Genomic DNA, 27,910 nt, shown 5'->3' with positions numbered 1-27,910 from the left:
CTCTATTGCATGTCTCATTTGCACCCAGTGTATTTTCACTTGAGGCTCTGTGAGTAAATGTAAAGTCCCATGTCCCTCCCATCCTATTACCTATGAACTGCAGCTAAATGATTCACAAGTTTTCTTTTTTTCACTTATTGAGAAAGAGTGACTGATAAAGCTAAATAACATAGCGCTACACATGGTTAGTGATTAATAAAAAAGTGCAGGGCAAGCACAGTAGCAATGAAGATCACAGAGTTAGTGGAAAAACCCTAGAAATTTCTTGAGATTAAAATTCCTTAGTTGCTTAGTTGTTAGTGGAAGATGAGACGTACAAATGAATTTGAATACATTATTATGATTGTATGCAAGTGTAAGGATTCTTTGTAGCCCTACCAGCAGCTTAGGTAGTTACAAGACTGATCTCAAGAATATCTGCCCATGGCACACAACTTTTGCATGAATCCATGCCCTGGGTTGTTCTTGTGCCTACCCTTGCCTCTTCCTTTTTGAGGTTATTGATGCATATTTCTATTGTACATCCTAATGAGTATTCTCCTGGCTTTGGGTGATTTCTTTTCTAGCACTATCCAAGAATATGAGACACAAACAGATTTTTTTTTTTTCCCATTTAGTCTTCCATTTAAAAAGACCAAAAACCAAAACCAACCAACCAACCAAAAAAAACCCAAACCAAACCAAACCCAAACCTTACAGTAATTTGTTAGCATGCTGAATGTTGCTCTGTTCAGCCCAGTAATAACTTAACTGTGTACTAGTCCTTAAATACCTATAAGATTGAGTGGTGAACTAATAATTTGCTACTATTATGGCTTCCTCACTCATTTCCTTCCAAGGTTAAAAAAGAAAAGAAAAAGAAAAATAGTAAAATAAAATCTCAGGGTTTTTTTTACAACTTTTCTTTATTTTGGAAGCTCCTGCAGTCAACATTTTTCCATTTTTTCAAGTGCAGAATGTAGATCCAGAGGAGTTTTCTTACTTTTTTTGCTTCAGTGGGCAATGGGAATAGGCTTAGACTGATGTCTTGTTGAAAGAGGGAAAGTGAAAATATTATCCTGTAGAATTCAGCAGAAGATACAGGCAGGAATTTTGCTCCATTATGCGTTGCAATGGATCTAACATGAAATGTGGTAGTGGTTCTCCTTCCCTCTGCACTTTCTCTCTATTCTGTATTCTCTGAGTACTGAACAAGAGTGAAAAATGACATTTCTTGGCCACTTTCTGCTGACAAAAGTTTGCCCGGTGCTGGAGGTGGAAGGGGTGTCTCTTAAGACTGCACAAATCAAGATCACTCCCAAATAAAAGAGAAAGTTTGCTAAAGAGTTAGCAAGGAGGAAAAAACAGACATTTGAAAACTCCCTGAAGTTTTCTAGGCTGTCTTTCAGAGAACGATGCAGGATGTCAGGTTCCTGGAAGGGCAGCATCTGCCCTCAGCACACAGAGGTTCAATGTTGGTGCCTCTGAGCAGAGACAAACTCTGCCAGAGTGTGGGTGTGGAGGTGCTGCCACTTCACACCTGGCTTAGATTTATGCCATTTGGATTCCAAAAGGAGTTGGAGCTAAATGTGGTAACACAGAAAAATAAACTGGAAAAGAACAACCCTTCCTAGCAAAATACTTTATGGAAGCTGCCCCTGAGGGTTTACTCAGAATTGTACAGCATATTGGAAAGACTTGTATCTGTACTTGAAAACAAGAATTTGAACTAAGGTGTCTGAGCACAAAGGTAATTAATGCATCAGACTATTCTTATTTGACTGCCTGTCTCCTCCAGTCACATGTAAATCCTGTTTAAATGGGAGCCTGTGTGTCCTAATGATAATGGGGAAGCTGTGATTATCTGAGGTGTGGAAGTGAACAGCATCATAAGGGAACCAGAGGGCAGGCAGTTTTGAGTGGGGACACGTCTGGTGGCACAGCAATGAGGCTACCTGCAGCAGCTTGAGCTGTTGTCTTTCCTGACTGGCTGTTTTCCTTCCATTTAAGCCCTGATGGCAGTTCATTTGTCAGCCACAGCTTCTGTGAGGCTCACAGTGGTCAACACTTGAGGAAATCCTTTCTGTGAGCAACAGTTGCCTGGACAAGTGCCCCAGCAGCACCTGCACCCCAAGGTAAGCACATCTTTGCAGCTCACAGCAGAAGCTATTCCTGCCTCTGTGTTGGAAGAGCCTGCTGTGATTGCAGCCTGTTCTCACTGTCTCTGTGACTCTTCACAGCCTGTCAATTTTTCTATTGACACTTTTTTGGTTCATTACAACCTCTCTCTTTTCGGTAGGCTTGCTTCCAGAAGAGTAAAGTGCTTAGGCTCCCTCCATCCAGCAAGTGGTACATTAACTCCTCCAAAGCTGTTGTTTCAGTCTGCATCCATGATCACTTCATTACCAGTTTTATCCTTTTTATCCTTCTTTGGTTTACCTTCAAATGTTCACACAGACAGCAATATGGAACTGAACTGGGAAAACAAGTCACACATAAAATATTCAAGAAAGATGTGACAGATACTTCCCCAGTTTGTCTGAGATTCATCATCTGGCTAATCTGTTGCAAAGTCTACTTATGTTCTGCAGGAGACTTAGTTTTCATCCTCACACAGTGCAAGTAATCCATCTATTTGTGTGTGAAGGCTTTGTTTAATCTTTACTTTCTTCCAGAGAAAACACATCATCTGTTTGATCCAGATAATTATTAGTAGCAACAGTGAGGTGTCGAGGGTTAAGATTGCGGGGTGACAATAAAACCCTGGCAGATGTATTGTTAACCCCCTCTACCCCCTCACTTCCCCCTTTTTGCTCCTCCCTCTTCCCCCTTTCCACTAAGGAGAGGCGATTGGGAGGAAAAGAAGGACAGAGAAGAGAGTTGGAAAAAATTAAAGGTGTTTTACTAATGCTACTAATAAGAATAGAGAAAATAATACAAAATATACAAAACCTATCTTGAAAGTCTCAGCAACTGCAGAGCCAGCACCTGAAGTCCTGGATTAGACTCTGCAGCCAACCGGAGCTGGATTCAGTCTCTCACTAGGCCTCAGTTTGCAGGGACGACTAGCAAGGTCCTCTCCTAGTGTCGGCCATAAAGAAAAAAAAGGGACGAGATCCTTGTGATCTTGCACTTTTATATGAAGTATTCACGTGAATGGAATGTTATACACCGTTGGTCAGTTTCTTGGTCACTTGTTTCTCGTCGCCCCTCTCGCGAGATGTCCATCCATGTTTATCAATAAGTTTGCATTCCATTGCTAGGTTTACCAAAACATGTGTCTGGTTCTCCAGGAAAATGCAGTTAATATGAAGGCTTTAGCTGACAGGCAAAATTCACTGAAAAAGAAACTTGTTTTTAACAAAACCAGGACATTCCACCCCTTATAATACGCCATTCACTGAATACTTAAACCTTATCAATACAATCTATCAATGCAATCTAATTAATCACTGCTACTATATATATATATACATGTGTACATATATACACAGGAGTAATTAATCAGTGGACCATCCTTTGAAAAGTTCATTAAGTTCATTTTGATGACAGTCTCCCAGGGCAGGAAAAATGGTACAAGTGCATCTCATGACCACTGTTTGTAGGTTAAAGACATCAACTTCGAAGAAGTTGTCAGGCGCCACTTGAAGAAGGTAGCTCTGGTTTCATCATCACTGTTTTGATCTGAAAAACACTTATTAAATACTGTTAGTATGGCAATTTACATCATGTAGCTCAGTATTGAATATTTTCACCTAAACTCAAATCCCCTTGAGGTACACACAGAACTTCTCCATCCTTAAGCATCACCCACCAGGTGCTGCCAGGTCCCTGGGCAAAAACAATCCCACGAATGGGCTTGCCTTTGCCTGAGGCAGGAGTAACCCAGACTGCCTTTCCTAACATGTTTTTCATGTGTACTACAGGGACTTTATCTCCTTCTACAGTCCGTAGAATTTCTGATTGGGCAGGCCCGGCTCGATTGGTTGATCCCCTGGTGTTGACCAACGAAGTGGCTTTTGCTAAATGTGAATCCCAGTTTTTAAAGGTTCCACCACCAAGTGCCTTTAGTGTAGTTTTTAGCAAACCATTGTACCTTTCAATTTTCCCAGAGGCTGGTGCATGATATGGAATATGATATACGCACTCAATACCATGTTTTTTGGCCCAATTGTCTATAATACTGTTTTTGAAATGAGTACCGTTGTCTGATTCAATTCTTTCTGGTGTACCATGTCGCCAAAGGACTTGCTTTTCAAGGCCCAAGATAGTATTTCGGGCTGTAGCATGAGGTACGGCATATGTTTCCAACCGTCCAGTGGTTGCTTCCACCATTGTAAGTACATAATGCTTACCTTGACGTGTTTGTGGAAGTGTAATATAGTCAATCTGCCAAGCTTCTCCATACTTATACTTTAACCATCACCCCCCATACCATACAGGCTTTAACCGTTTCGCTTGTTTGATTTCAGCACAAGTCTCACATTCATGAATAACCTGTGAAATAGTGTCCATAGTTAAATCCACCCCTCGATCGCGAGCCCATTTATATGTTGCATCTCTACCTTGATGCCCTGAAGCATCATGGGCCCACCGGGCTAGGAAAAGTTCACCTTTATGTTGCCAGTCCAAGTCCACCTCAGCTACTTTAATCTTAGCAGCTTGATCTGCTTGTTGGTTGTTTAGATGTTCCTCGGTGGCTCGACTTTTAGGCACTTGAGCATCTACATGCCGAACTTTCACAGGCAGGCTCTCTAGCCGAGCAGCAATGTCTTGCCACAGTGTGGCAGCCCAAATGGGTTTACCTCTGCGCTGCCAGTTGCTTTTCTTCCATTGCTGTAGCCACCCCCACAAGGCATTTGCTACCATCCATGAGTCAGTATAGAGATAAAGTATTGGCCACCTCTCTCGTTCAGCAATGTCCAAAGCCAGCTGGATGGCTTTCACTTCTGCAAATTGACTAGATTCACCTTGTCCTTCAGTGGCTTTCTTACAACCAGCAACTGATGCTGATAGGGGTTCACCATCATTTGATTCATTTCCAGAGTTGGAATGACTGTCACAGTGATTACTGTGGTTACAGCAGCAACAGTGCCCAGTGTGTGAAGAAGGGGGGGCTGCCTTGTTAGCCTTTGAGGCTGGAGAAGTAATGTTATCTGCAGCGACCTTGGCAGAGGAACTCTGCGGAGGAGCTGTAGCTTCAGCCTGCGAAGCCGCCCTTGCGGGGGCAGTGGCTGCAGCGGAAGCTTTTGCTGTTTTGCTATTTCTCGAGCGGCTCGGAGTGCTTTTTGCTAAAGCTTCCGAAGACACACCGCAAATCTCAGGACAACAAAGAGACGCAAACCTCCTGTTGAACGCCATTTCTCTTAACAGAAGCACAAACTGACACACATTCAGCAAACCAGATAACACCATCACAGTTCTATCAAAACTCCAAGGATATTCAAAGCTCTCTAAAACATTTGCGAACTGTCCTAGCAAAAAACCAAAAGTATTGTTGGTCAGCCTTTCTAAAGATTCGCTCAACCAATTAGCAAACACAGAGCCGTACTGCTCTTTAATCTCTCCTGGAGGCTTTTCAAGGTAAAGCAGAAGCGAGTAGAAATTCATTAGCGGCTGCAGTATAATGAAATAAACCAGTGACAAACCACACAGCATCATCATGACCGTTGTCCAGTTCCTTGTTGTTATATAATGAATACTTCGATTTAAAAAGAAAGCCCAACACAGATATGGAATCAGTGAGCACAATGTAGAAAATAACTGATACAACTTATGCCATAACATCTTTATATCCAAAGCAAACAGACACCCGAGTATCACAACTATATGAGTTGGCACCGTGCCAAGAAAACTGAAAGGTATGTCAGAGCAGTAGAAAAGCCAAAAATCTTCACGTTTACCCCTTTCTTGAGCCCCATGTTGGGCGCCAATTATCTGTCAAGGGTTAAGATTGCGGGGTGACAATAAAACCCTGGCAGATGTATTGTTAACCCCCTCTTCCCCCCCACTTCCCCCTTTTTGCCCCTCCCTCTTCCCCCTTTCCACTAAGGAGAGGCGATTGGGAGGAAAAGAAACACAGAGTGAAGAGAGTTGGAAAAAATTAAAGATGTTTTACTAATGCTACTAATAAGAATAGAGAAAATAATACAAAATATACAAAACCAATCTTGAAAGTCTCAGCAACTGCAGAGCCGGTACCTGAAGTCCTGGATTGGACTCTGCAGCCAACCGGAGCTGGATTCAGTCTCTCACTAGGCCTCAGTTTGCAGGGACGACTAGCAAGGTCCTCTACTAATGTCGGCCATAAGGAAAAAAAAGGGACGAGATCCTCGTGATCTCCCACTTTTATATGAAGTATTCACGTGAATGGAACGTTATACACAGTTGGTCAGCTTCTTGGTCACTTGTTTCTCGTCGCCCCTCTCACGAGATGTCCGTCCGTGTTTATCAATAAGTTTGCATTCCATTGCTAGGTTTACCAAAACATGTGTCTGGTTCTCCAGGAAAATGCAGTTAATATGAAGGCTTTAGCTGACAGGCAAAATTCACTGAAAGAGAAACTTGTTTTTAACAAAACCAGGACATGAGGGAAGCAGGAAAAAAGGCCTGCAACTTCCAAATAGCATCCTCCAACTACAGATAAGGAGTAAACCAAATATTAGATTGGTGCAAAAGTAATTGCAGTTTTGGACTGTGAATTTGAAATCATTATACCTAGGCTCAAATACAACTTTATTAATCAAAATAGGGACCCTTTGCAACCAAAACATTTTTGCCAATGAGAAATAAGTTTGTTTATTCCTGTAACATAAGAATCCACGCTTTAGGATTTGACAAACTCTTGGAAAGAATTTTCTGCATCCTGCTGCTGTGGAAGCATTTTCCCTGTCACAAGTTGTCAAGTAACTTGAACAAGTGGTAGTGAGTTGATGAGGCATCAGGTGAATATGGCAGATGAGGAAAAACTTGGTAGCCTAATTCATTCAACTTTTGAAGCATTGTTTGTGTGACATGTGGTCCAGCGTTGCCGTGGAGAAGAACTGGGCTCTTTCTGTTGACCAATGCCAGCTGCAGGTGTTGCAGTTTTCAGGGCACCTCATCGATTTCCTAAGCATACTTCTCAGATGCAATGGTTTCACTGGGATTCAGAAAGCTACATTGGATCAGATCAGCAACAGATCACCAAACAGTGCCCATGACCTTTTTTTGGTGCAAGTTTTGCTTTGGGAAGAGCTTTGGAGGTTCTTCTTGGTCCAATCGCTGAGCAGGTTGTCACTGCTTGTCATATAAAATACGCTTTTCGTCGCATGTCACCATCCAATCAAGAAGTGTTGTTGTTGTGTAGAATAAGAGAAGATAACGCTTCAAAATGACAGTTTTTTGGGGTTTTGGTCAGCTCATGAGTCACCCACTTATTGAGCTTCTTCATCTTTCCAATTTGCTTCATATGCTGAACAACTGTAGAAAGGTCAACACTGAGTTATTTGGCAACTTCACATGTGGTTGTAAGAGGATCGGCTTCGAAGATTGCTCTCCATTGGTCATTGTCAACTTTCCATGACCGGTCACTATGCTCCCCATTTTCAAGGCTCTCATCTCCTTTGTGAAACCACTGCTGCACTATACGTTCCTTAGTAGTTCCTGGGCCAAATGCCTTGTTGACGTTGAGAGTTGTATCCGCTGCTTTACCATCCGTTTTTAACTCAAATAAGAAAATCACGTGAATTTGCTTTTTGTCTAACATTATTTCCATAGTCTAAAATAAATATAAAATAAACAGCAAGTAAGAAGTTAGTAGCAAAAATGCATAAAGCGGGAAAAGCGCATCAAAATGATGTATAACATAACCACATTTATTTCAGGATGTGTTGTAATATCAAATGGCAAATTTCAACAATGCAAAAAAAACGCAATTCCTTTTGTACCAACCTAATATTAAGCAACAAATGTCTTTCCTTTTGCTTAGGCAACACTGACTGTTCCTTTGATAGCAAATGCTGAAAACATGCACAAACATTGTGTTTGTACAATTCCTAATTAATTGTTTCAATTTATTTCCTCAACACCTAAGAGGTACATGATATCTGAGTCAATTTGAAGCCTTCAGCTTATAGCTCAGAACAGGTTTGTTCAAATGATGTTAGGCTCAGCGCAAACATCTTGACCCAATTTAGTAACCAGAGTCACACTAGGAGGCTGTCATGAGGTGGGTGTTGTGCTATTTACATGAGGGAAAAATAACAGTGGTAGTAAAGCTATCCATAACTGGACCTAAGGCTGGGGAAAACTGGCTTTTATTTCTAATCTGCATTATACAATGATGCAAGAGGGGAAAAGTGTTGGAAAGTGGGTACAAACTGTTTAACTCCATCTGCTTTGATCCACGGCCGTGCACATGGACTGGCAGGGGGACTGCAAAGTGACTGATAACACATTGTCTGCATCACTCTCCAGCGCTGTGCTGGAGCCTCCTGTTCAAACACGTTATCTCTCCCATCTTGGTTGCAAACTAAAGAGTTCAGCAATAGTAACAAATCAGCGTGATTACTGCATGGGCACAGCATCATTATATATCATCAACAGGGTGACATAGCAAAATCATGTTGAAGCCTGTCTTGTGTTATCTGTGACTAATATGACCGGTTGGTTGCTCATCAACAATCCTTTAAACTTTTTAGGGTCATCTGTTATTTCTCATGCACTGGTGTCTTGAATTTTGAAACAGTTTGGCAGTACAGGGGAGATCTCTGCTCCTTGTGTGGCAGCAGTAAGAGAACTTCTCTGTGAAGCAGCCAGCACACCCAAGGGTCTGGAGCACATTCACGGGGCCACAGCAGCTCTGCCTTAGCCAGCACCTGTTAGGGAAAACCTCATGATCTTGCTTTTGTCCCCAACAGAAAGAGGTATAATTTCAACACTCTGATTGATTAAACCAGCGTTTTATTACTCCAGTATTAATGATAGATTCTGGGTTTAGTTTCCTTGGAAAGTTATTTACCTTTTGCAAGCCATTTGGATGAACCATTGAAGTTAGATTTGAATTATCTTTATGTTTACTAGAGACATCTTCAGTTTCTGCATCTTTTATACCCTTATTTTGAATTTTCAGCCTTTTCAGTCAAATTCAGGGAGAAAGAAAAAATAGGAAGAAACTCCATTCTGATGGGTTCCCATTTTCCCCAGGCTGTGACCCAGCACACTCAGGAGTTAATTTGCAATGAGAAACAACTGAGAGACAGCGGCAACTAACCCTGGGATTTCTGGATGCTTTCAAGATTATAGACTATGCGGACACTATGCGGACACACTATGCAGACACAATCCAAGAACTGAAAACGCAAGTCAGTACCAGAGTAACATCTAGCACAGCAAGTGCAGCGAAACCCTCAAGCTGATCTGTGAAGTTTAGGTCCTTTTTCTATTTTGAACAGGCTTTTTTCTGATTAGTAGCAGAGTTATAATTGGACTTACGTCATTATAAGAGGAAACACAGCCATGACAGCTTTAAAACATATGACAGCCAGCACTTCCTCCTCCTTCACAAAAAGATTGGCTGTAATTCTGCAGTGCACTAGAGACCAGTCTGGGAGCTGAGGCTGTCCCAGATCTCCTGCTGCACTGCCTGGCTATAAACTGTTCAGGATCATGAAACACTGACAGTCTTCTTTGTAACAAACTTGAACTAAATAAAACTGACTTGAACATTTACTATTGCCTTTAAGTATATGTATGATGAAAGGGAGGAACGGGGAAAAGTTAGATGCAGCATAGCCGAGGATGTTAATCCCACATGTATCCTGTTCATAGTCTGCAGTCACTTGGGTGGTATTTCACTGTATCGGTGTTTCTGTCCTGAAAACAAGGTTTCACAGAGTGGTTTGAAGCACTTGCTTTTAACAGCAACAGCCACAGCAGCAATGTCCTGGAGCGTGTGACCGAACACTGGCTGTCAGACTCGTTAACGGGTTGATGGAAGGAAACACACACCAGCCACTTCCCAGCTAACAAGGCGCTGGCCGTTCCTCACTCTGCTCCATCGGCCTCTCGGGTAGCAGCTTGTTTGCCAAGGATATTTTGGAGGAGGCGTGGGAGGAGGGGGAGATGCTGCTGTATGTTCAATGCAAAGCACTTGGCTGTGATAGGCTGAGGGACGTGGATTCTCTGCCTATATCTGCCGGCAGCTGCATCCTCTGCACTTTACAACTGGCACAGAGAAGGAAAGAAAGACAGTGAGAAGACAGAGGAGAAGGAAAATCCTCACCAGCTCACTGTAAGTAACATTGTTTGCCCTTAAAGCTTTGTGATTGTTGAATTCAAGTAGGTGCATTTGGATTAATTAAACAGTCACTCATAAAATTATAATATATCGAACATACCTCTTTCATAATTTGTTCTCTTTTTCCTCTTTTTCCCATTTATTCTCTTTTTCTTCCTCATAACGTATTTCCTGGTAATATTTAGATATCATTTATATTTAGCTGATAGGAAAAACAGAGTCTAAAATTACAGACAATACTTTTTAAGAGGAATAATGAATAAGCTGAATGTTATCTACATAATATTTAAAGTAAAGTATTTAATGAGTAATTGTACATAAACTGCTTACATTATACTGAATATACAATACAAAGACTAACAGGAGGTTTCAGTGACTTCACTAAAATAAAATGTTGCTATGTTCTAATTTCTGTGCACTGAGGTAGAAAGAATAGTTTAAGCAAAGCAGCAAAGCATATGCCAACTTTAGATTGTGTTGTGTCCTTGTCCTGTGACAAATTCCAGCAAAATTATAGAGCAAAGAGTTTATAGATGAATGATAATAAAAATCAGAAAGTTACATTGATATAATATAAAGTTTAACATGATTGTTCTTCTTTTTATCTGAAGTTAAGAGCAAAACTCGATCTTCCTCAGTAAAGTAGGACTTGATTTGAAGAAGTATGCAGTGGTGACAATATCCATTGATTCTTGCTGGGAACAAAAGCACTCAGACATAATGTATGTTTGGTAAAATTTTATTTTATCAATCAGAGTGATGAATATGATGAACTTGGATACAGAATGTGCTTACAAAGTGGTAGAGGTTGATAATGAGGCAGGGTGCCTCCTGAGAGGCTGTGCTCTCCTCACTTGGGGTTCACATGGCAGACATTGAATGTAATGAAATTCATCCTGGAAGGTGTGGGATCCCTGACAGCATCGAGCCTTTCTCACTCCTTATGGGCCTTCAGGAAAACAGACCACTATTAGGTACTTTAGAGAGAGGTTCAGTTTCTCTGAAATTTGCATTTCGTTTTGGAATCTCAGCCTGCAGTATTTTGCAGTTTAAGTCCCTTCAAGTTAAGTGGATATTTTGAGTACACACAGATTCTAACACTCAGCCCTTCAGAAAACATGGATGCTCTCAAAAAGTGTTTTCATTTTAGACCCTAACAGCTGAGGTGACTAAGATATATTCTTAGAAAATCACATTCTGTATTTTTAAAATATGCTGGCATAGATGGTACTGCTGTGCCTTGTGCTGCTGTATTGTATGTGTGCTGAATATGCATGTCAGAGGTAAAAGAGAGAAATATTCTGTACTGGTAAAGAGGTGAAGTAATTTGCATTTTTAGAGTACTAACTGATAAGCATTAGAATTGTCAGATTTTCGGTCTATCGGCCTCTGCACCAAGTAATACTTTCAAGCAGATGAGGTGAGCTCTATAAGGAGCAGTCGAGGAATAGGATACAAGTAGGGATGAGAGTGTAAGTGGGTCTTGTCACTCACAGAAGAACAGGTGTAAAATGGGAAGTGAAAAGGAAAATGTAGATGACCACTCTGTTCCTGCAAGGAGAATGGCTTCACAGTGTCTGGTGAGATTTGTGAGTTGTGGTAGGTAAGAAACTTTCAGGCAAGGACGTTTAGGAAAGAACATGCATGGCTACAGAAAAACAGATGTTCAGATAAATCTTAATTTCTCAGTATTGTCTTTAGGGGAAAGAAGAAAGAAATACTTTGCTTCAGATTGAAGCAGATAGATGTATTTCACTGGATGAAGCTGAACTGAAGGTTCATTAGAGGTTAACTAAAATCAGCAAATCTGCTTGCTTAAACACAGTCTTTCAAAGGGGAGATGACGCACAACGCTGCCCACCAGAACCCTCTGAGACCCATAACGACTCCTGGTAATGCATTTCTGGCAACTTGGCAGCAAGATCTGAGAAAGGTCCTACTTCCCCTTTCAGAAAGACATAGAGGGCCAAATAAACATCATGGTGAAATAGAGTAATATAAATCTGACAAAACAGCAACAAGAACAGCTTTCCTCTGGGGATCCAGAAGTCCCCCCTGTGCAGATCCCTGCTTTCCCAGTGGTTCCTGACCTACAGGAGCACCCTTCCTTCTTAAATAGCAGCTGCAGACACTCCACACAAATTCCAGATTCTCTATTTCTAGGATGGTGTTTATCAATTATGTCTTTCTTTGGTCATGTGGCAGTACTAACTTAAATATAATGAAGCCTAGAAGGGTCTCTTTTTTCTCAAAATGATGTCCTCAGTTAGAAATCCTTAGCACAAATAACTGGTACCTAAGAAATTGTCTCTTAATAACATAATATTCACACTGTGCTCAAAGCGAAGATCTGAAGGTACGTGAACTAAGTATAGTAATTCTTTACACAAGCAGTGAGAATCTTTGTTTCACTTGTCAGTTTTCTTACTAGACACCAGGAACAACATCACTCACTCGATCTGAGTGTATAAAGATTCTTGGATGCTTTTCAGTCACTGTGGCCTCAGCCTTGTATTCACCGAGCTCTCAAAATTCAAAGGCACATACATTAAAGAAGCTGGGAGGGCCAGGATGGCAGGAGCAGGCACCCCAGCAATATGGATTTAAGTTTGCAAAGCGCTTTTCAGGCAAAGTCCAGCTCATGTCAGCTGAGCCACACATCGCTTGGGTGTGCTCAGACAATCTCTGCCGAGCTCAAAGGACACTGAGAGCTCCAGTCCACCATCTTGGAAATAGGGACAGCCCCAGACGAAGCTTCCTCACGTCCTCCTGCAGAATGCAGTACAGATCAACTCTAAGTGGATTCTAACTTAAACCTCAGTAAGAAATAAGGTTTTGTAAATGGCACAGCATGTGCATTTACAGAAAAAGAGTAAAGAAGCTAAATCTTGAGGCAAGGAGATAAAATGACAGGGCAGCACAGTGGATCACTGTGACAACTGTGGTTATTATAGCTTGCTATTATTGATTCTAACAGACACACAGGTTACTATTTCTTTAGACCTCTTCTTTGTAAGGCTGGAGGCAGCTGATTATGTGCCACATAACGGTGTCGCATCCTTGTGTCAACCAGCAGCAGTAGGGATTAAATCCGTCATTTCTGAATCTTCAACAATGTGCCTCTTCGCTGAAGATTCAGCCTATCTGTATTAGTCTAATCAACATCAGGAGCCAGACATCAAATATTTAACAGTGTGACTTACTTCTGTACCATGTCCAAGTAATTCTGAAGTGGAGCAGGACGCAAATACAACACTGTAGAATGCAAATGCAACACTGTATGGGTATTGGCCTTACATGCAGCACTTAAAGTGACCTTTTTTTTTTTGCCTTTGTTTTTTTTCATTAGGGTTTTCCTATACTGGGATACCCATGGATGCTGCAGAGTTCCGCAAGAGCGGGAAGCAGATGGTGGACTATATTGCAGATTATCTGGAGAAGATAGATAAAAGACAGGTCTTCCCAGATGTGGAACCAGGATATCTAAGGCCCCTCATTCCAGACTGTGCACCCCAGGATCCTGAGAGCTTTGACGATGTCTTTAAAGACATTGAGAAGATCATTATGCCAGGGGTAAGAAAAATGGATCTGTAGAGCAATGTTCAACACTGCATTCAGGTGTTCAAAGACTTTAAGGAAAGTGTAGATTGAAGCCTGTGCAGCTGGACCTTATGAAAATAAGTGTCCACACTGACTAGCTTTGTGAAGGCAGGAGTCTGTTTTACATCCATAATTCAATATGATCTAACACTTTACAGAACTAATGTTTTCTGTTCTTGATAGAAATTATCAAATAATTCTTTTGCTTCATGCAAGGCTTGTTTTTGGAAATAATTCCATTTCTTCCCTTGAATTGTTTAACGCAAAGCTTCATAACTTTCAGTTTCATGTCGGGTTTTTTTTGTGACTTGCAAAGCACAGTAAATATTTTATAGAATGGGATTCGTATTAGTCTGATCTGCCTCACGTGTTCCTTCAAGCTGATCTTTCAATGTTAAAATTCTCTTTGGAGACTTCTTTTTATTGCAGAGCTGACTAGAAAGGATTCTTCCCAATACTTGTTCTGTTGACTTACTCTCCTAAACGTCAGCTTCTTCTAGTACCTTTTAAAGCAGACAGCCACTACTGAAGTATTAGTCCTTGGATAGACAGTGTTGGACAGAAAGTGTAAAATACAGTGTCTGACATGTATCCATTTCTGAATCTTTCTTCATTTTCCACTAATGATATACATTCTTTATTCTAAATATATGCTTGTATCCTAATGCCTGTAAACAGCTCGCAGAGGACTGTATTATTAGTAAATGTAATCTCTCCTTTGGAGAATTAAAACAATGTAGACTACATTATTGAATTATGTCTAACACATGCAAACACTTGCATTGCTGCTCCCAAGTATGGTTGCCTTTCCTTTTACATTGAATGAAGACACTGATCAATTTTTTTGATTTGTTTTGTGAAGTAGAACAGAAAACACTTTGTTTTGAACACTTGATAATATTCAATAAAATAACAACATATTAAAAAATAAGAAATGAATGATTTGTGTATAGAAAGTGAGACATTAAATTCCAATTAAATCATCAACATATGATGTTCTCTTTCAACTAAATTGGTTTTTCCTTGATATTTACCTGTTCTGCGAAAAATTTACTTTTACAAATTGATACAATCTGAAGAAGAAATGTTCTATCCAATCTTTTGCTCTTGTGAAATACTAGTGTTTGTGACCCAAATAGCAGAAGGACATAAATCCCTGTGTTGTTTCTACTAAATACTGAAGACTCACATGAGCACACAATCAGAAGGTCATAGCTTAGTAGAGCTTGGATGGCATTTGTAGAGATTAATTCACCCCATGGCTCTGAGCAGAGGCAGTTACAGCAAGTTGCTCAGGACCTTGTTGAATTGGGTGTTGAATGTCTCCAAGGATGCAGTCTTCACAATCTCCCTGCTTTCCTGTTCCAAACTTCAACCACCTTCACAGTAAAAAAAAAAAAAAAAAAGCTTTTTCCTTTTCTTATGTTTAAGTGGGATTTTCTGTATTTCAATTTGTATACATTTCTTCTTGTCTTGTCACTGGATACCACTGAAAAGAATCTGGCTTCATCTTCATTACAGCTTCCCATTAGGTGTTTGTATACATTAAAAAGATACACCAGGGTACCGATTCCTAGGGCATACCACTGGCCTCCAGCTGTTTGTTCTGTGTGTGTCATGCCGTAGCATACAGGTGCTTCAGAGAGGCACCCACTTGTGCTGATTTCCTGGAAAAGATATGAGAGCTTCCCTCTATAATGCTGTCCTCTCAGCACTTCCTTATTTATGTGCATACACCTGTGGTGGGTCTGCTTTAGCCCTATCTTGTTTTCAAGATCTTTCTTGTACACATTACCCTTCACCCTTTGCTTACCAACTCAGTCTACCTTCCTGTCTTGACTGTTAGTTTTCATTTCGTTTTCACATCATTCATAGTTTGACGCTGTCCTTAACAGGTTAGTCAGCCTGTCTACAAATATTCTTTGTCCCAATTGTTCAGGGTATCCTCTCTCTTCTTAGCAGCTGATCCTCAAAGAGGGTCCCACTGATCTTAAAATCTAGATCCCTGTTGTCAACACCAGGATCAACACTCGGGTTGCTTGAGTGTTTCACGAGACACAGCGGGGCTCCCAGCCCATCTGCTACCAGGACACTGAACCTATTCTATAGTTGCAGTTCTGAAAGCTGCAGGTGGAGCAGAAGCCTTCTTTCTAGTGCCATAGCTGCAAGGTTCATCCTTCACTATCATGGGACTGCATTTTCCAACTGAATAAGAAGAGACTCTGATTGCCTCTCCTTTGGTACATTTCAGGGTTCAGGCTCTTGTTTCTGAGCTACCTTGTGTTATGTCTCAGGGAAGATCTACTCAATCTCCTTGTTGTCTTCTCTGATACTACACTATCTGCTGACCTCCTTATGCTGCTCCTTTACATGGTGACACAGACCCTGAAGAGCTGCAAAGCCTCAAGAGCTTAGTCTGGGTTGAGACCTGTGATGTGCCCTGTGGAGTGTCACCGTCACAGCAGAGACCACATACACTAACCTTAGCAAGGTTTCTGAACCTCTTCTGTGCCCAGTGCTGCACAAACAGCTTTGTCTGTTGACCGCCTATTTTACTTGTGCTTACTGAAACTGAAGTGTGAAAATGATGGTGCTGTACAAACACATGGAGGCAGGGAGCATAGAAGAACGTAGCATAGGAAGACTTGTTCATGTTTGGCTGAGAGACCTTTAAAATGATTTATAGTTGGTTTTAGGTACTGTCATGGAGGCACCCCAGAGTCAGTTTTAGGTGGACAACAAGGTCCAAAACAGACTTTATTCTTGCCAAAAAAGTACAGCAAATAAGCCGACCAAAAAAGGGTTTATACAATTAGTTAGCACTCCAGTAACATAAAATACAGGTTCATATATCAGTTGAGGAGATTATTGGGGTGCAGCAAAATGAGAATAATGGGGATCCACAGGGTGCATGCACGCACTCACAAGAAACAAAGCCAAACCTCTCTGACTCCAGAATACTACACTCACCTGAATTAGGCAAGGACTTACACTTGCTTGTCTAGCAAGGACTGCACTTGCCTGTCCAGCAAGGATTACACTAGCTAGGCAAGGACGTACACTTACCTGAGTTTGGCAAGGAATAACACTTGCCTGATGAGGCAAGGACATAGATTATCACTCACCCAAACGAGGAGGTGAGGGACTTCCAATCCCGGGAAGTTTCCTTAGACGGTGTCCCAGTCTAAGGGGAGGACTTGGCAGACCCGCAGCTCCAAGAAGATTACACAAAGAGAATCTTCAGTGGGAACCCCATTTTGTAGTCTGATCAGATGTGGCTGTGGGCATTCCAGAAGCTTTTTGGCTTCTCTTCACCCTGCTACTCTGCTAATGACCCTGTCTAACCGACTCAGGGTCCCACAAAAGAGCCATTAACTGCCCCATTGAAGGAGAAAGGGATGTACAACTGCCACAGCAGTTCTCAGAGCGGGGAAGTGCAACTGCCATAGCAGGTCTTAGAGGGGGGAAGAGTGCAACTGCTACAGGGATTTTTGAAATTAGCTACAGGGACAATCATAAAATAGTTTGAGTTCCAAGGGATACTAAAGATTATCTAGTTCCAAACCCACTGCCATGGGCAGGGACACCTTTCACTAGACCAGGTTGTTCAAACTCCATCCATCCTGGCCTTGAACAATTCCAGGGTTGGGGCATTCACAACTTTTCTTGGCAGCCTGTTCCAGTGCCTCACCACCCACATGGTGAAGAATTTCTTCCTTCTATCTGATATAAATCTACCCTCTTTCAGTTTAAAGCCATTACCTCTGAGAATTATAGAATGTCCTGAGTTGGAAAGGACCCACAAGGATCATTGAGTCCAACTCCTGTCCCGGCAAAGCACAACCCCACAGTTCACACCATGTGTCTGAGGGTGTGGTCCAGTCTCTTCTTGAACACTCTCGGGCTTGGGGCCGTGACTGCCTCCCTGGGGAACCTGTTCCAGTGCTCCACCACTCTCCGGGGGAAGAACCTTTTCCTAATGTCCAACTTAAACCTCCCCTGTCACGTCTTCCTGCCATTCTCTTGGGTTCTGTCATTGGTCACTAAAGAGAAGAGTTCTATGCCTGACCCTCCTCCTCCTCTTGTGAGGAAGCTGTAGACTGCGATGAGATCTCCTCTTAGTCTCATGTTCTCCAGGCTGAACAAACCAAGTGACTTTAGCAGCTCCTCATAGGGCTTCCTCACCAAACCCTTCATCAACCTTGTTGCTCTCTTCTAGACACTCTCCAGCAGCTTTATACCCTTTTTATCCTGTGTTGCCCAGAACTGCACACAATGCTCCAGGTGAGGCTGCACCAGTGCAGAGCAAAGTGGGACAATCACCTCCCTTGCCTGGCTGGCAATGCTGTGCTGGATGCACCCAGGACAGGGGTGGTTCTCTTGGCTGCCAGGGCAAACTGTTGGCTCGTGTTCAACTTGCCATTGACCAGAACCCCCAGACCCTTCTCCATGGAGCTGCTTTCCAGCCTCTTGTCCCCCAGTCTGTTTGTACAGTCAGGGTTGCCGTGTCCCATGTCATGTGTCCTATCACTACACACCCTTGTAAAAGTCCTTCTCCAGCTTTCTTGTAGGCCCCCTTTGGGTACTGGAAGGCTGCTAAAAGGTCTCCCCTCAGCCTTCTCTTCTCCAGGCTGAACAACCCCAGCTCTCTCAGCCTGTCTTCATATAAGTGCTCCAGCCTCCTGATCATCTTCGTAGCCCTTCTCTGGTCTCGTTCCGACAGGTCCATGTCTTTCTTATATTTGGGGCCCAAGAACTAGACACAGGACTCCAGGTGGGGTTCCACAAGAACAGAGTGGGAGAATCACCTCCCTTGACCTGTTGGTCACACTTCTTTTCATGCAGCCCAGGATACCATTGTCTTTCTCGGCTGCAAGCGCACATTGCAGGATCATGCTGAGCTTCTCATCAGTCAACACCATCAAGTCCTACTCCTGAGGGGTGGACTCAATCCCTTCTCCACCCAGCCTGTATTTGTGCTTGGAAGCCTGTAGTTGTGCTACCCCCATTATATTTTCCCATAATCTTCTTCCTATCTTTTTCCTGACAAGAGTAGCATTTATAGGTACTTCCAGTGTTTCTCAGCTGTTGTGCTTTCCCAGTGTTTCACCGGGGAACATCTTATCTCCATTTTAAAAATGAGGAACTGGGCTTCAGACAGAATAAGTAGTATGACCAAGGTCATAAAACCTTGGTTTGCCCATAAGCTGTCAGTGTCCCATAAGTGACTCTTGTTTCCTTCACTCAGATATTTGCTACTTATTGGATGACTGAAAATGTGAAAATGGTGTTCCTTCAGAGGAGAAAGGACCAATTAATGGTGTAAAGCAATAATGCAGTGTCCATTCCTATTTTTACACCATAGGAGAACAAGCTTTCATGAGTGGCAAAGCTTCTTCATGGCAACTTCTTGTGAAACTAGATGTAGACCTTCAAAAGGCAGTCCACTAAGTGACAATGGCCATAGTGGTGCTACATTCCTAATATTAACAAAGGAACTGAGGGAACAGTTGTTGAACTCTCATCGCCACATTAGGAAGCCAAAATGGAAGGGATCTGCATATAAAAATATCACCTTTCTCTCTCAGAATTGCTTTGTTCTCTTGAAATAAATCTTCTCCTTTTTTAGAACCCCAAATGACCAAATTTAGTCATGACTACAAATAGCAGTACTGAAGATTCTAATTTTCCTCACATTGGATCCATTAATCTGTGATCTTTCAGCTGAAGTGCCTGTCCTTAGCGTGTGATAGACTCTTGCTTAGACTAAGCAAGACACAGAAAGACAGACATCCTTACCACAAATCTGGGAAATAAAATGTTTCTGAGTAGCATTAGAGTGGTAATTACTGAGCCCAAGACACTTGTGTACCACAGTTTGTCGGCAGAGGGTTGAAAAAACAAGCATTAATCATGTCATGTTATTTGCAATAATTGACTGTGTCTGTTCCAACGTGGCAAAATAAATGAATATAAATGAATTTTACAGCTGCTTCAAGCAAAGTGGAAGAGGAGGCAGGAGGAAGAACTGCAGCTGCACTTGCCCTAGGGCTTTTGGCTTTTTTGCTTTGTGTGAGTGGTGCAATGGGAATCTGCTGTGTTTCATCAAACAAATGGCTCCCAGGAAGTAGGCAGTTTAACTTGATTAACCCAAGATGAATGTCACAAGCCTTACAGATCACAGAGGATTAGGACTGGGGAGATGAGTCGTGGCAGGTCTGGCTCATTATGCAAATCAGTGAAAGTCTACACAATTTCTCGAAAACTTTGTTGCAGCAAAGAAAGAGATCCTGGCCAGCTACAGCTAAAATGTTCACAGTGTCTTGTCTTCAGATACCTGATTTGAGTAGGTTTGAAGCTATTTACTGTTTAAATTGAAATCTTGAACATACTAGGTACAGGGCTAGCTTAGACAGTGGAAAATTGTAGTGGATATGAGCTGGTTTCATATGAGAAATCCAAAGTATTGTAGATGGTATACAACAACAGAGAAAGTGATATCTGATTCATCGTGTATACAAGAATTAAGACAGTCTCCATTTAGCATGGAACATGTCATAGCATAATAGAATTATAGAATCATTGAATAGTTTTGGTTGGAAGGCACTTTCGAAGGTCATTTAGTCCAACCTGCCTACAGTAAGCAGGGGAATCCTCCACTAGATCAGGTTGCTCAGAGCCCCGTCCAGCCTGGCCTTGAATGTTTCCAAGGATGGGGCATCTACCACATCCCTGTGCAACCTGTTCCAGTGTTTCACCGCTCTCATTGTAAAAAATGTCTTCCTCATGTCTAGCCTCAATCTCCCCTCCCATAGTTTAAAACCATTACCCCTTGTCTTATCACATCAGGACCTGCTAAAAAGTCTGTCCCCGTCTTTCTAATAGGCCCCTTTTAAGTACCAAAAGGCCACAATAAGGTGTTCCCGGAGTGCTGTCTTGTAGAGGCTGATTTGGCCAGACTCAGTGCCTGAATTTTAGCAAATAACTCCAGAGTGGGGCCAAGAGAGTTCCATGGACCTCAGCTGCACTGAAGACACCCTTGCTAAGTCAGTCTCATGACAGAGATGAAAGAACAAAGCACCAGAGTCACTGAAAGCAGAGGTTCAAGAACAGTGCCGTGCACAGAAACTCACGTTGCCACTGCACATGTAATTCTTGTCTTCTAGGCAGACAAATGGAGAACTCTGTTTTGGGCACTGTTGGGAGGTTTGGTGAAGAACTCTGAGTAAAAGATAGATAAAAAATTGAGAATAAGCAAGGCAAGATTTTCTGAAAAATGGGATCCTGTGTTACAGCCAGGGAGTAGAGAACTGTTAACTAGTCCAAACCTCTAATCTTTTCTGATTTTGTAACAATTTGTTTCTGCTTCCTGCATTAATTAAAAATAACAATTTTTCCCTTAATACAGGTGACTCACTGGCAAAGTCCCTACTTTTTTGCCTACTTCCCCTCAACCTCTTCCTTCCCAGCTCTTCTTGCAGATATGTTGTGTGGAGGAATAGGATGTGTGGGCTTCTCTTGGGTAAGTTTACTGGGGTATGTACTACTATGTGGTAACCGTGCTTCACCATGCCAAGATTTTAAGCATTTCAGTAACATTCTTCAAAGAAATTATTGATAGGTAACAGTGAAGTCACAGGACTATTTTTATAGGTAAAATTGCCTTGACTAATTAAGTGTTTTCATATAGACACCCTGAAGGATTCCAGTATTAAAAGGTATTACCTCTTAGAAATTCTGCCTTTGAGAAATCACCAGCATTTAGAATTAGTGGTAGCTGTGTAAACTTACTACTAATTCATTAAGCAGTATGACTTGTTGCCTGTCACCTGGTGTTTTAACTTCTCTTACCACCTGGATGAATAGAAAACTGTGTTTAAAACCCCGTGTTTGTATGAGATTGGCTCTTCTCAAAAGAGCTTGGTAGTTGATGTAAAAAAAAATTACACAAGATGCAAATCCTAGCTTTGACATTTGATAGTCATGCTTCTATGTGAGGCCCAGTTTGATGTTTTTTTTAGTAAATATTAGAAACAACATGCACAAAATCAGGTCCCTAATGGAGCTGGTAAAGTTAGTCAGCTAGTCTCTTCCTCTGTCAAAAGACAGAAAGTTCTTGCTCTTGTGGATCTTATATCTCTTCATGGTCTGGTGAGGTTACTCCCTCTGTTCTTTTTTTCAACACAGGCTGCAAGTCCAGCTTGCACAGAGCTGGAGACTGTCATGATGGATTGGCTAGGGAAGATGATTAATTTGCCTGAAGAATTTTTAGCTGAGAAGGGTGGCCAAGGTGGAGGAGTCATTCAGGTAAGGGAGGAAATGAAAAAACAATACAGGATGAGTTTGTAGATTGGAGGATTCTGTAAAACCTTAATACCAATACACTAATAGAGGAAAGGTGTATTTTTTTCTGCCACATGGGTTCCTTTCAGATTTTCAGAAAGATCGATGCTCTGCGAGAGTGTTCATAGGTAGGTGGGATCATTGATGAAAGTAACGGTTTTCTTTTTCAGAGCAGCTGAATTATGAAACGCTCTGTGAAGAATTGTTAGTAGCCCAACTTAACAGAACAATTTGGGCTTAAAATTAAAATCTTAATGTTTAAAAGGATGTAGAATGAAAACTTTCATTTGTTAAACAAGTGAAGTGAGCTCATACCAACAATGTGCAGCAATGTTTCATGGCTGAAAATAAATAAAAGCTTATTAACTAGAAATATATCTGAGGATTTTGAGTACAGCATCCAGAATAGTGATTACGAAGGCTTCCATGAAGCCACCTTAGACATGTTCAGTTGTTTACTTCAGTCAGTTTCCAAAACAGACTTCCTTTTCTTCAGAAAAAAAAAGTGTCAGAGATCAAGCAATGGATAAGAACATAGGAGAGAATCTTCTATTAGTAGAAGTAAGAGAATGTGATCGGGAGTCTATCAATCTTCATCAAAGAAGTGGAAATTATTTTATGGAGTTTTCCTTCTATAACAAAATAAAACATTGGAATATTAAAATAAAATGAAGAGCTGTTTAAAATTTGGACCCAAACAGTTCTATCAGTAGATAATGCAACTTTCAGACTATGGTGGAGAATCTGAAATAGAACATAGTGCCCAAACTTTGATGTTCAGTGCTTAATGAATGCCTACCATGTCTGAACAGACTATCAGTAGGATAATGAATATATCATCAATGGAAAAGCTCGCATGCATAATGAAGCTATGTTGTTTATCAACCATAGCTCCACTAGCACGTGGTCTTTCTGCAGACTCTGGTCACAGCTTTTAATCTAACTACAATAGATACTCACTATGAAAAAGGCTGAATTTTAAGCAGTTGTTCTGTTCTCCTTTGGTAATCTCTGGAGTCTGGTCATAAGAGGCCAACACAAATAAAAGAGCGTGAGGCAAAGCCAACATGAGCATGTGAAAGTGGCAGTCATTCTCTTGGTAAATACCAAGTAATTATAATGGTAAAACCGAGCCTATGAAAATTGGCTCTTAATTACATTTGAAAGCCTATGTCACTATGAAGCACATTGTTGTTGTGTGCAGGATGACACTTGAAAATGGCAAAAGATGAAAGAAAATTTCAGTTCAGAGTGCTGGTGGACATGAACATCAGCTCTTGCTGCTATTTCTTCCACTTCTTGAACCTGCTTGCCATGGCAACCTTTGTTTGTTTGCGGTAAAAGGAAAGGTATCATCATCCTTCACTTAATGTAAATACAGCATTCAAGAGGAGAAAAAACAGCTTTTAAAAATAAGTGAGAAACCAACTTTCTTCCTGAAGCTTGTGCCCTGCTGTTCATTCTAGACAAACTGCTGAAAGGTGTACCTCCACGTATTAAAGAGTTTTCTTGTTCTGCAAAGAAAAAGTATTTTAAGGGTGAAGCAAAATGAGACTCAGCCTATCTTGGGCCTGGCAAAAGCCATTGCTGATGCATCTTTCTTGTCAGATAGCCAAGCAGCCTTTAGGTTGTGTCCCAGTTCTGGATCAGGAGGCAACAGGCCCTTTCTTGTTCATCTTCATGTCTGTGTGAGGAAATTCCTACAAGAACTGTCGCATACATGAACTGCGCACCAGTCTGGGTGAACAGCCAGGATCCCAGGACATCTCGTGGCTCTCCTCAGAAGGCTGAGGCTGTTCTAGGTCATTTTCCCACCCAGCCAGGCAGTCTCCAGAATAGAAGCTTAAATTTCCAGATCTCAAATTAATGCCTTAACCTTTGGAATTTCCTACAGCCATTTAATTTTATCTATTTGCATGCATTGCTTCAATATGCATATTCCTTACATGTCCTGGAAAGACTCTACCAGTTTTACAGGGCCTTATCATTACAAGAAAAAAAAAAAACAGAATAACACCATTTTCTCCATATATCTTTGAAAGATTTTATGTATCCTCTTAAAGTTATATTGATAAAAATATTAATGAGTGTTGTTTCTCACATGTTAAATGCAAAGGTGCTAGAGAGATCTTTCGTGTGAAAAAAAAACAGGTTTAAGAGGTTGTTTTGTGTGATTTGCCTGACACAAGATGGATTTAGGTCTTGCACACAGGCCTTATTTTGCCCAACTTCATTATGAGGACATATAACTTACCTGAAAACCTATATGAGCATCTCAATAAGTTCCAGTGGTTTGCACAAATGAAAAGTATTGCCAGCTGCTGAAGTGCTGGAAAGGGGATTATTTCAGGCAATGTTGTCTGAGAGTATATGGCCATTATACAAGTCTTCTGATTATGCAGAGTTCTTTAGAAGGTTATATACTGCTTGGAAAACAAAACAAAACAGGAAAAAAATCCCAGCTTCACAGAAGAGAAGAGATGTTCTTTGCTGTAAAACATTCCTCACACTTGCTGGACACCCAGGACCTGAGTCATTATATTCTAGTCACTGGACTGTGAGGCAGCAGAGGTAACTTTTTCACTGTTACTTAGATAATCTTGTGCTGAGCATGGTGGAAATTGATTTACTAACATGGACATGATGAGAGAAGTTTCTCATCAGGAAGCTTACACTGTGTGAGATTCCTCTCACATTTTGTCAGATAAAGCTGCACATGCAAGAAGGTACATGTAGAAGAACCAATTATCTCAGTCTAGAATATTAGCTCAAAATAGATGGAATTATTGCTTTTTGGATATGCTTATCTCTCTGCACTGAATACCAAGGGACCTTAAACAATTATTTTATCTCAGATATATAACTTTTTAGATAGATACAGTGAGATGAATCAGATCTTGGAAGTTCTTTACATGTAAGATGAATATAGTTCTGTGCATATACTCTTGCATCATGAGTTTCGAGAACTACAGCCAGGCATGATTTCTCAATATTCTGATGAGTATTCTGGGTATCTGGCTACAGACCATATGCAGAATAAGGTTAAAGTGGGAGACTACCAAATTATCTTTTCTGTAGTTAATGGACAGAATTTCCTTCACCCCTTGCCTCCACAAGGAAGCTCTACCTTACTGGACCCAAGAGGGATATTTGTTTTGCTGTACTATTCTGCACCTCTACCATTTGCTTCAGTTGCCATAATGCTGTATGCAGCAGCAGTAGCTATAAAAAAATGCACAAAACTGTCTCTAGCTTGTCTTTGTGCTCTGATGTAGACCCTGGCGTCTACAGTCCTCAAGTTCCACACCACGGGAAAGGCAGATAAAATACATTTGTCACAGCAATGCATTTTTTTAATGACTATCCTTTTTTCTAATTACTTTGTTCATGATGCTGTTGAATTTCAGCTGCATTGAGTTCACTCACTGTTGAGACACCGACGTGTGTGAGGGCAGTAAAAAAAAAAGCTGGGGTGACTGCAGTATCAGGAGAAACTGCAGTATTAGGAGAAAACATGACTTCACTGGGACCATTCTCATGTATGAAATCTGTAGGATCAGGCCCACATGAGAGAGAAATAAGACTTGCCAAATATTTAAACGTTTGTTGTAATTAGTGAGTATACACAGGTTTTCAACAGAGGGAAGATAGCGTTTTGGTACAGGAAAAGAAACATCACTCCAAATTGTGGAGACTAAGGGGAGACTTCGTTGTGGTCTATAGCTTCCTCACAAGAGGAGGAGGAAGGGTAGGCACCCATCTCTTCTCTTTGGTGGCCAATAACAGTACCCAAGGGAATGGCAGGAGGAAGGAAGGTTTAGGTTGGACATTAGGAAAAGGTTCTTCTTTCCCCAGAGGGTGGTGGAGCACTGGAACAGGCTCCCCAGGGAGCTGTCACAGCCTCAAGCCTGACAGTGTTCAAGATGAGACTGGAGAACACCCTCAGACACGTGGTGTGAACTGTGGGGTTGTCCTGTGCAGGGAGAGGAGTTGGACTCGGCAATCCTTGTGGGTCCCTTCCAACTCAGGACATTCTATGAAATTTAGCTTGTTGATGCTGGGGAAATTTCTGAGACATACTTATTAATATAAGCAACTGTTTATTGCACTGTTATGTGCCTGGCAGAGGGAGATTCACATGACAGTTTTTCAACTTTGAAAGTACCTAAAAACTTGATCTTGTATATGAACACCCAAAACCATTGAAATTTATGAATTTACGTGTTTACAAATTGTTCCTTATAGTTTAAAAAAGCAGCTTAGAGCATATTCCATCTGCCTTTTCTAGAGGAAAAACATAAAAAGAATCTGCAGGAACTTGTATTCTCTTGTGAAATTTACAGATCAATTGATACAAAAAATTTCTCTCTTTCTTGTCACAAAGTATCATAGACACAATTTAAACTCATATTTTGTGAGTCAAAGTGCAATTTAGAAATAGTGTGTGACTATTCATTTCACCTGTGTGTTTTTGTTGAAGAAAACACACATAACTAAGACTCTGAAATACAGTTAGCCATATTTGATCATAGCTTTTTTGCCTTCCCAGTGTTTTATTTTTTTTTTCTCTTTTAGCCACAATAACTGACCTGCCCAGGGTAACTCTAAATATTAAATAAGTGTTATAATTTTGCATGTTGCTTGACAGAAATGAGAGTTGACAGTCAGATTCTGATCAAAGTCAAATGTGAGGAAATCCCGAGTAACAGAAATCAACAGTTACTCTGCCATTGTTACAAAGTGATATATTGCTGGAGGAAGTTGAGCCCGTGTTTCCTAGGAAAGATTTCTTCAGCCAAAACTTCATACACTCGGCTACTTAGGAAGAGAGAACACACAATCCAAAAGCCAGAACACAGAATACTTATATCTTCTCTCCCGTCTATATGTACAAGCTCAAGTACCTGCTGTGATTCTTTAATGGAATGTCCTATGCAGAGCTATATAGAGAATCCAAAAACTAGAAAGAAATTTTCTTACTCACCGATCCTACTCGTTACTCTCTGTTGTCGATATCTCTATGGCATTGCTCATTTGTGTTGCTTAGCGCATTGAGGTGGAGCTGGAACCACTGGAGTCCCCGATCAAACACCGTCGGTGTGTGCTGGAGTCCAGACAGTGTCCTGCTCCCCAGCAAACGTGTGAAGATGAACCAGGCAAGGCAGTCAGCATGTCCCTTCTGGGTTGCCAGAAAATGCCCCAAAAGCAGGGTTCTTTGCCTGGTGTGCAAGCAGCTGAATATACACAAAGAGTCGAGATATTATTTTATTATGAGATTGCACAATGTTGTGTGCTAGGTGATAAAACCACAAAGCTAGCACACCTTCACAGAATTTACATAATTTATACTTCTGATTTTGGTTAGTACCGCCCCAGGTTTACATGCCTTTTTCCAGTACTGGTGAGTAATTTACGTACGGTTACACAATCATTTTCTTCTAGTATGCATGCTCATGGGTTAGGGTCTTCACTTGGGCAGGGGTCTTTGCTCTTGTGGGTGCAATTTTTTGTATTATAGTGAGCTTATAAAGAGCAAAGGTCATCTAAATGACACTCTGACAGCTTACAAGATATATGTTAAACAAACTCAACTAATTGTGCAGTTTCCAGGATGTTCAAGCTGGAAGGACAGGAGCTCCTCATAAGGAGTTCTTCAAATCACTCTTACCTTTGTTAAAGGAGCAGACTGACCCAAAACTTGTCCACTGA

The 27,910-nt window shown here is 41.2% G+C and overlaps 2 protein-coding genes across 3 annotated transcripts in view; one reads left to right on the top strand and one right to left on the bottom strand.

Moving 5' to 3' along the window:
- Positions 1 to 113: 113 nt before the first annotated feature.
- On the bottom strand, positions 114 to 27,556 carry LOC135578570 (uncharacterized). Of its 2 annotated transcripts, none has more exons than XM_065052767.1 (3): positions 27,186 to 27,556; positions 10,359 to 10,460; positions 114 to 7,738 (listed from the first exon to the last, which is right to left on the bottom strand). In XM_065052767.1, exon 3 carries the CDS (start codon positions 5,764 to 5,766, stop codon positions 4,402 to 4,404), a length of 1,365 nt encoding a protein of 454 aa, XP_064908839.1. In that variant the 5' UTR covers positions 5,767 to 7,738; positions 10,359 to 10,460; positions 27,186 to 27,556; the 3' UTR covers positions 114 to 4,401. The 2 variants fall into 2 exon arrangements, with proteins under 2 accessions (XP_064908839.1, XP_064908840.1); XM_065052768.1 differs by having other exon boundaries at positions 10,359 to 10,429.
- The window catches only part of LOC102084038 (aromatic-L-amino-acid decarboxylase), a 50,404-nt gene continuing 31,817 nt past the window's right edge, over positions 9,324 to 27,910 (top strand). The window contains 4 exon segments of the mRNA XM_065052766.1: positions 9,324 to 10,252; positions 13,608 to 13,831; positions 21,267 to 21,380; positions 22,046 to 22,165. Of these exon segments, the coding sequence (XP_064908838.1) occupies positions 13,631 to 13,831; positions 21,267 to 21,380; positions 22,046 to 22,165 (435 nt within the window). The 5' untranslated portion in view covers positions 9,324 to 10,252; positions 13,608 to 13,630.

The sequence above is a fragment of the Columba livia genome, chromosome 2 (assembly GCF_036013475.1).
Source record: "Columba livia isolate bColLiv1 breed racing homer chromosome 2, bColLiv1.pat.W.v2, whole genome shotgun sequence".
In the NCBI taxonomy this organism is placed as follows: domain Eukaryota; kingdom Metazoa; phylum Chordata; class Aves; order Columbiformes; family Columbidae; genus Columba; species Columba livia.
This window is presented reverse-complemented; position numbering and strand designations above follow the sequence as displayed.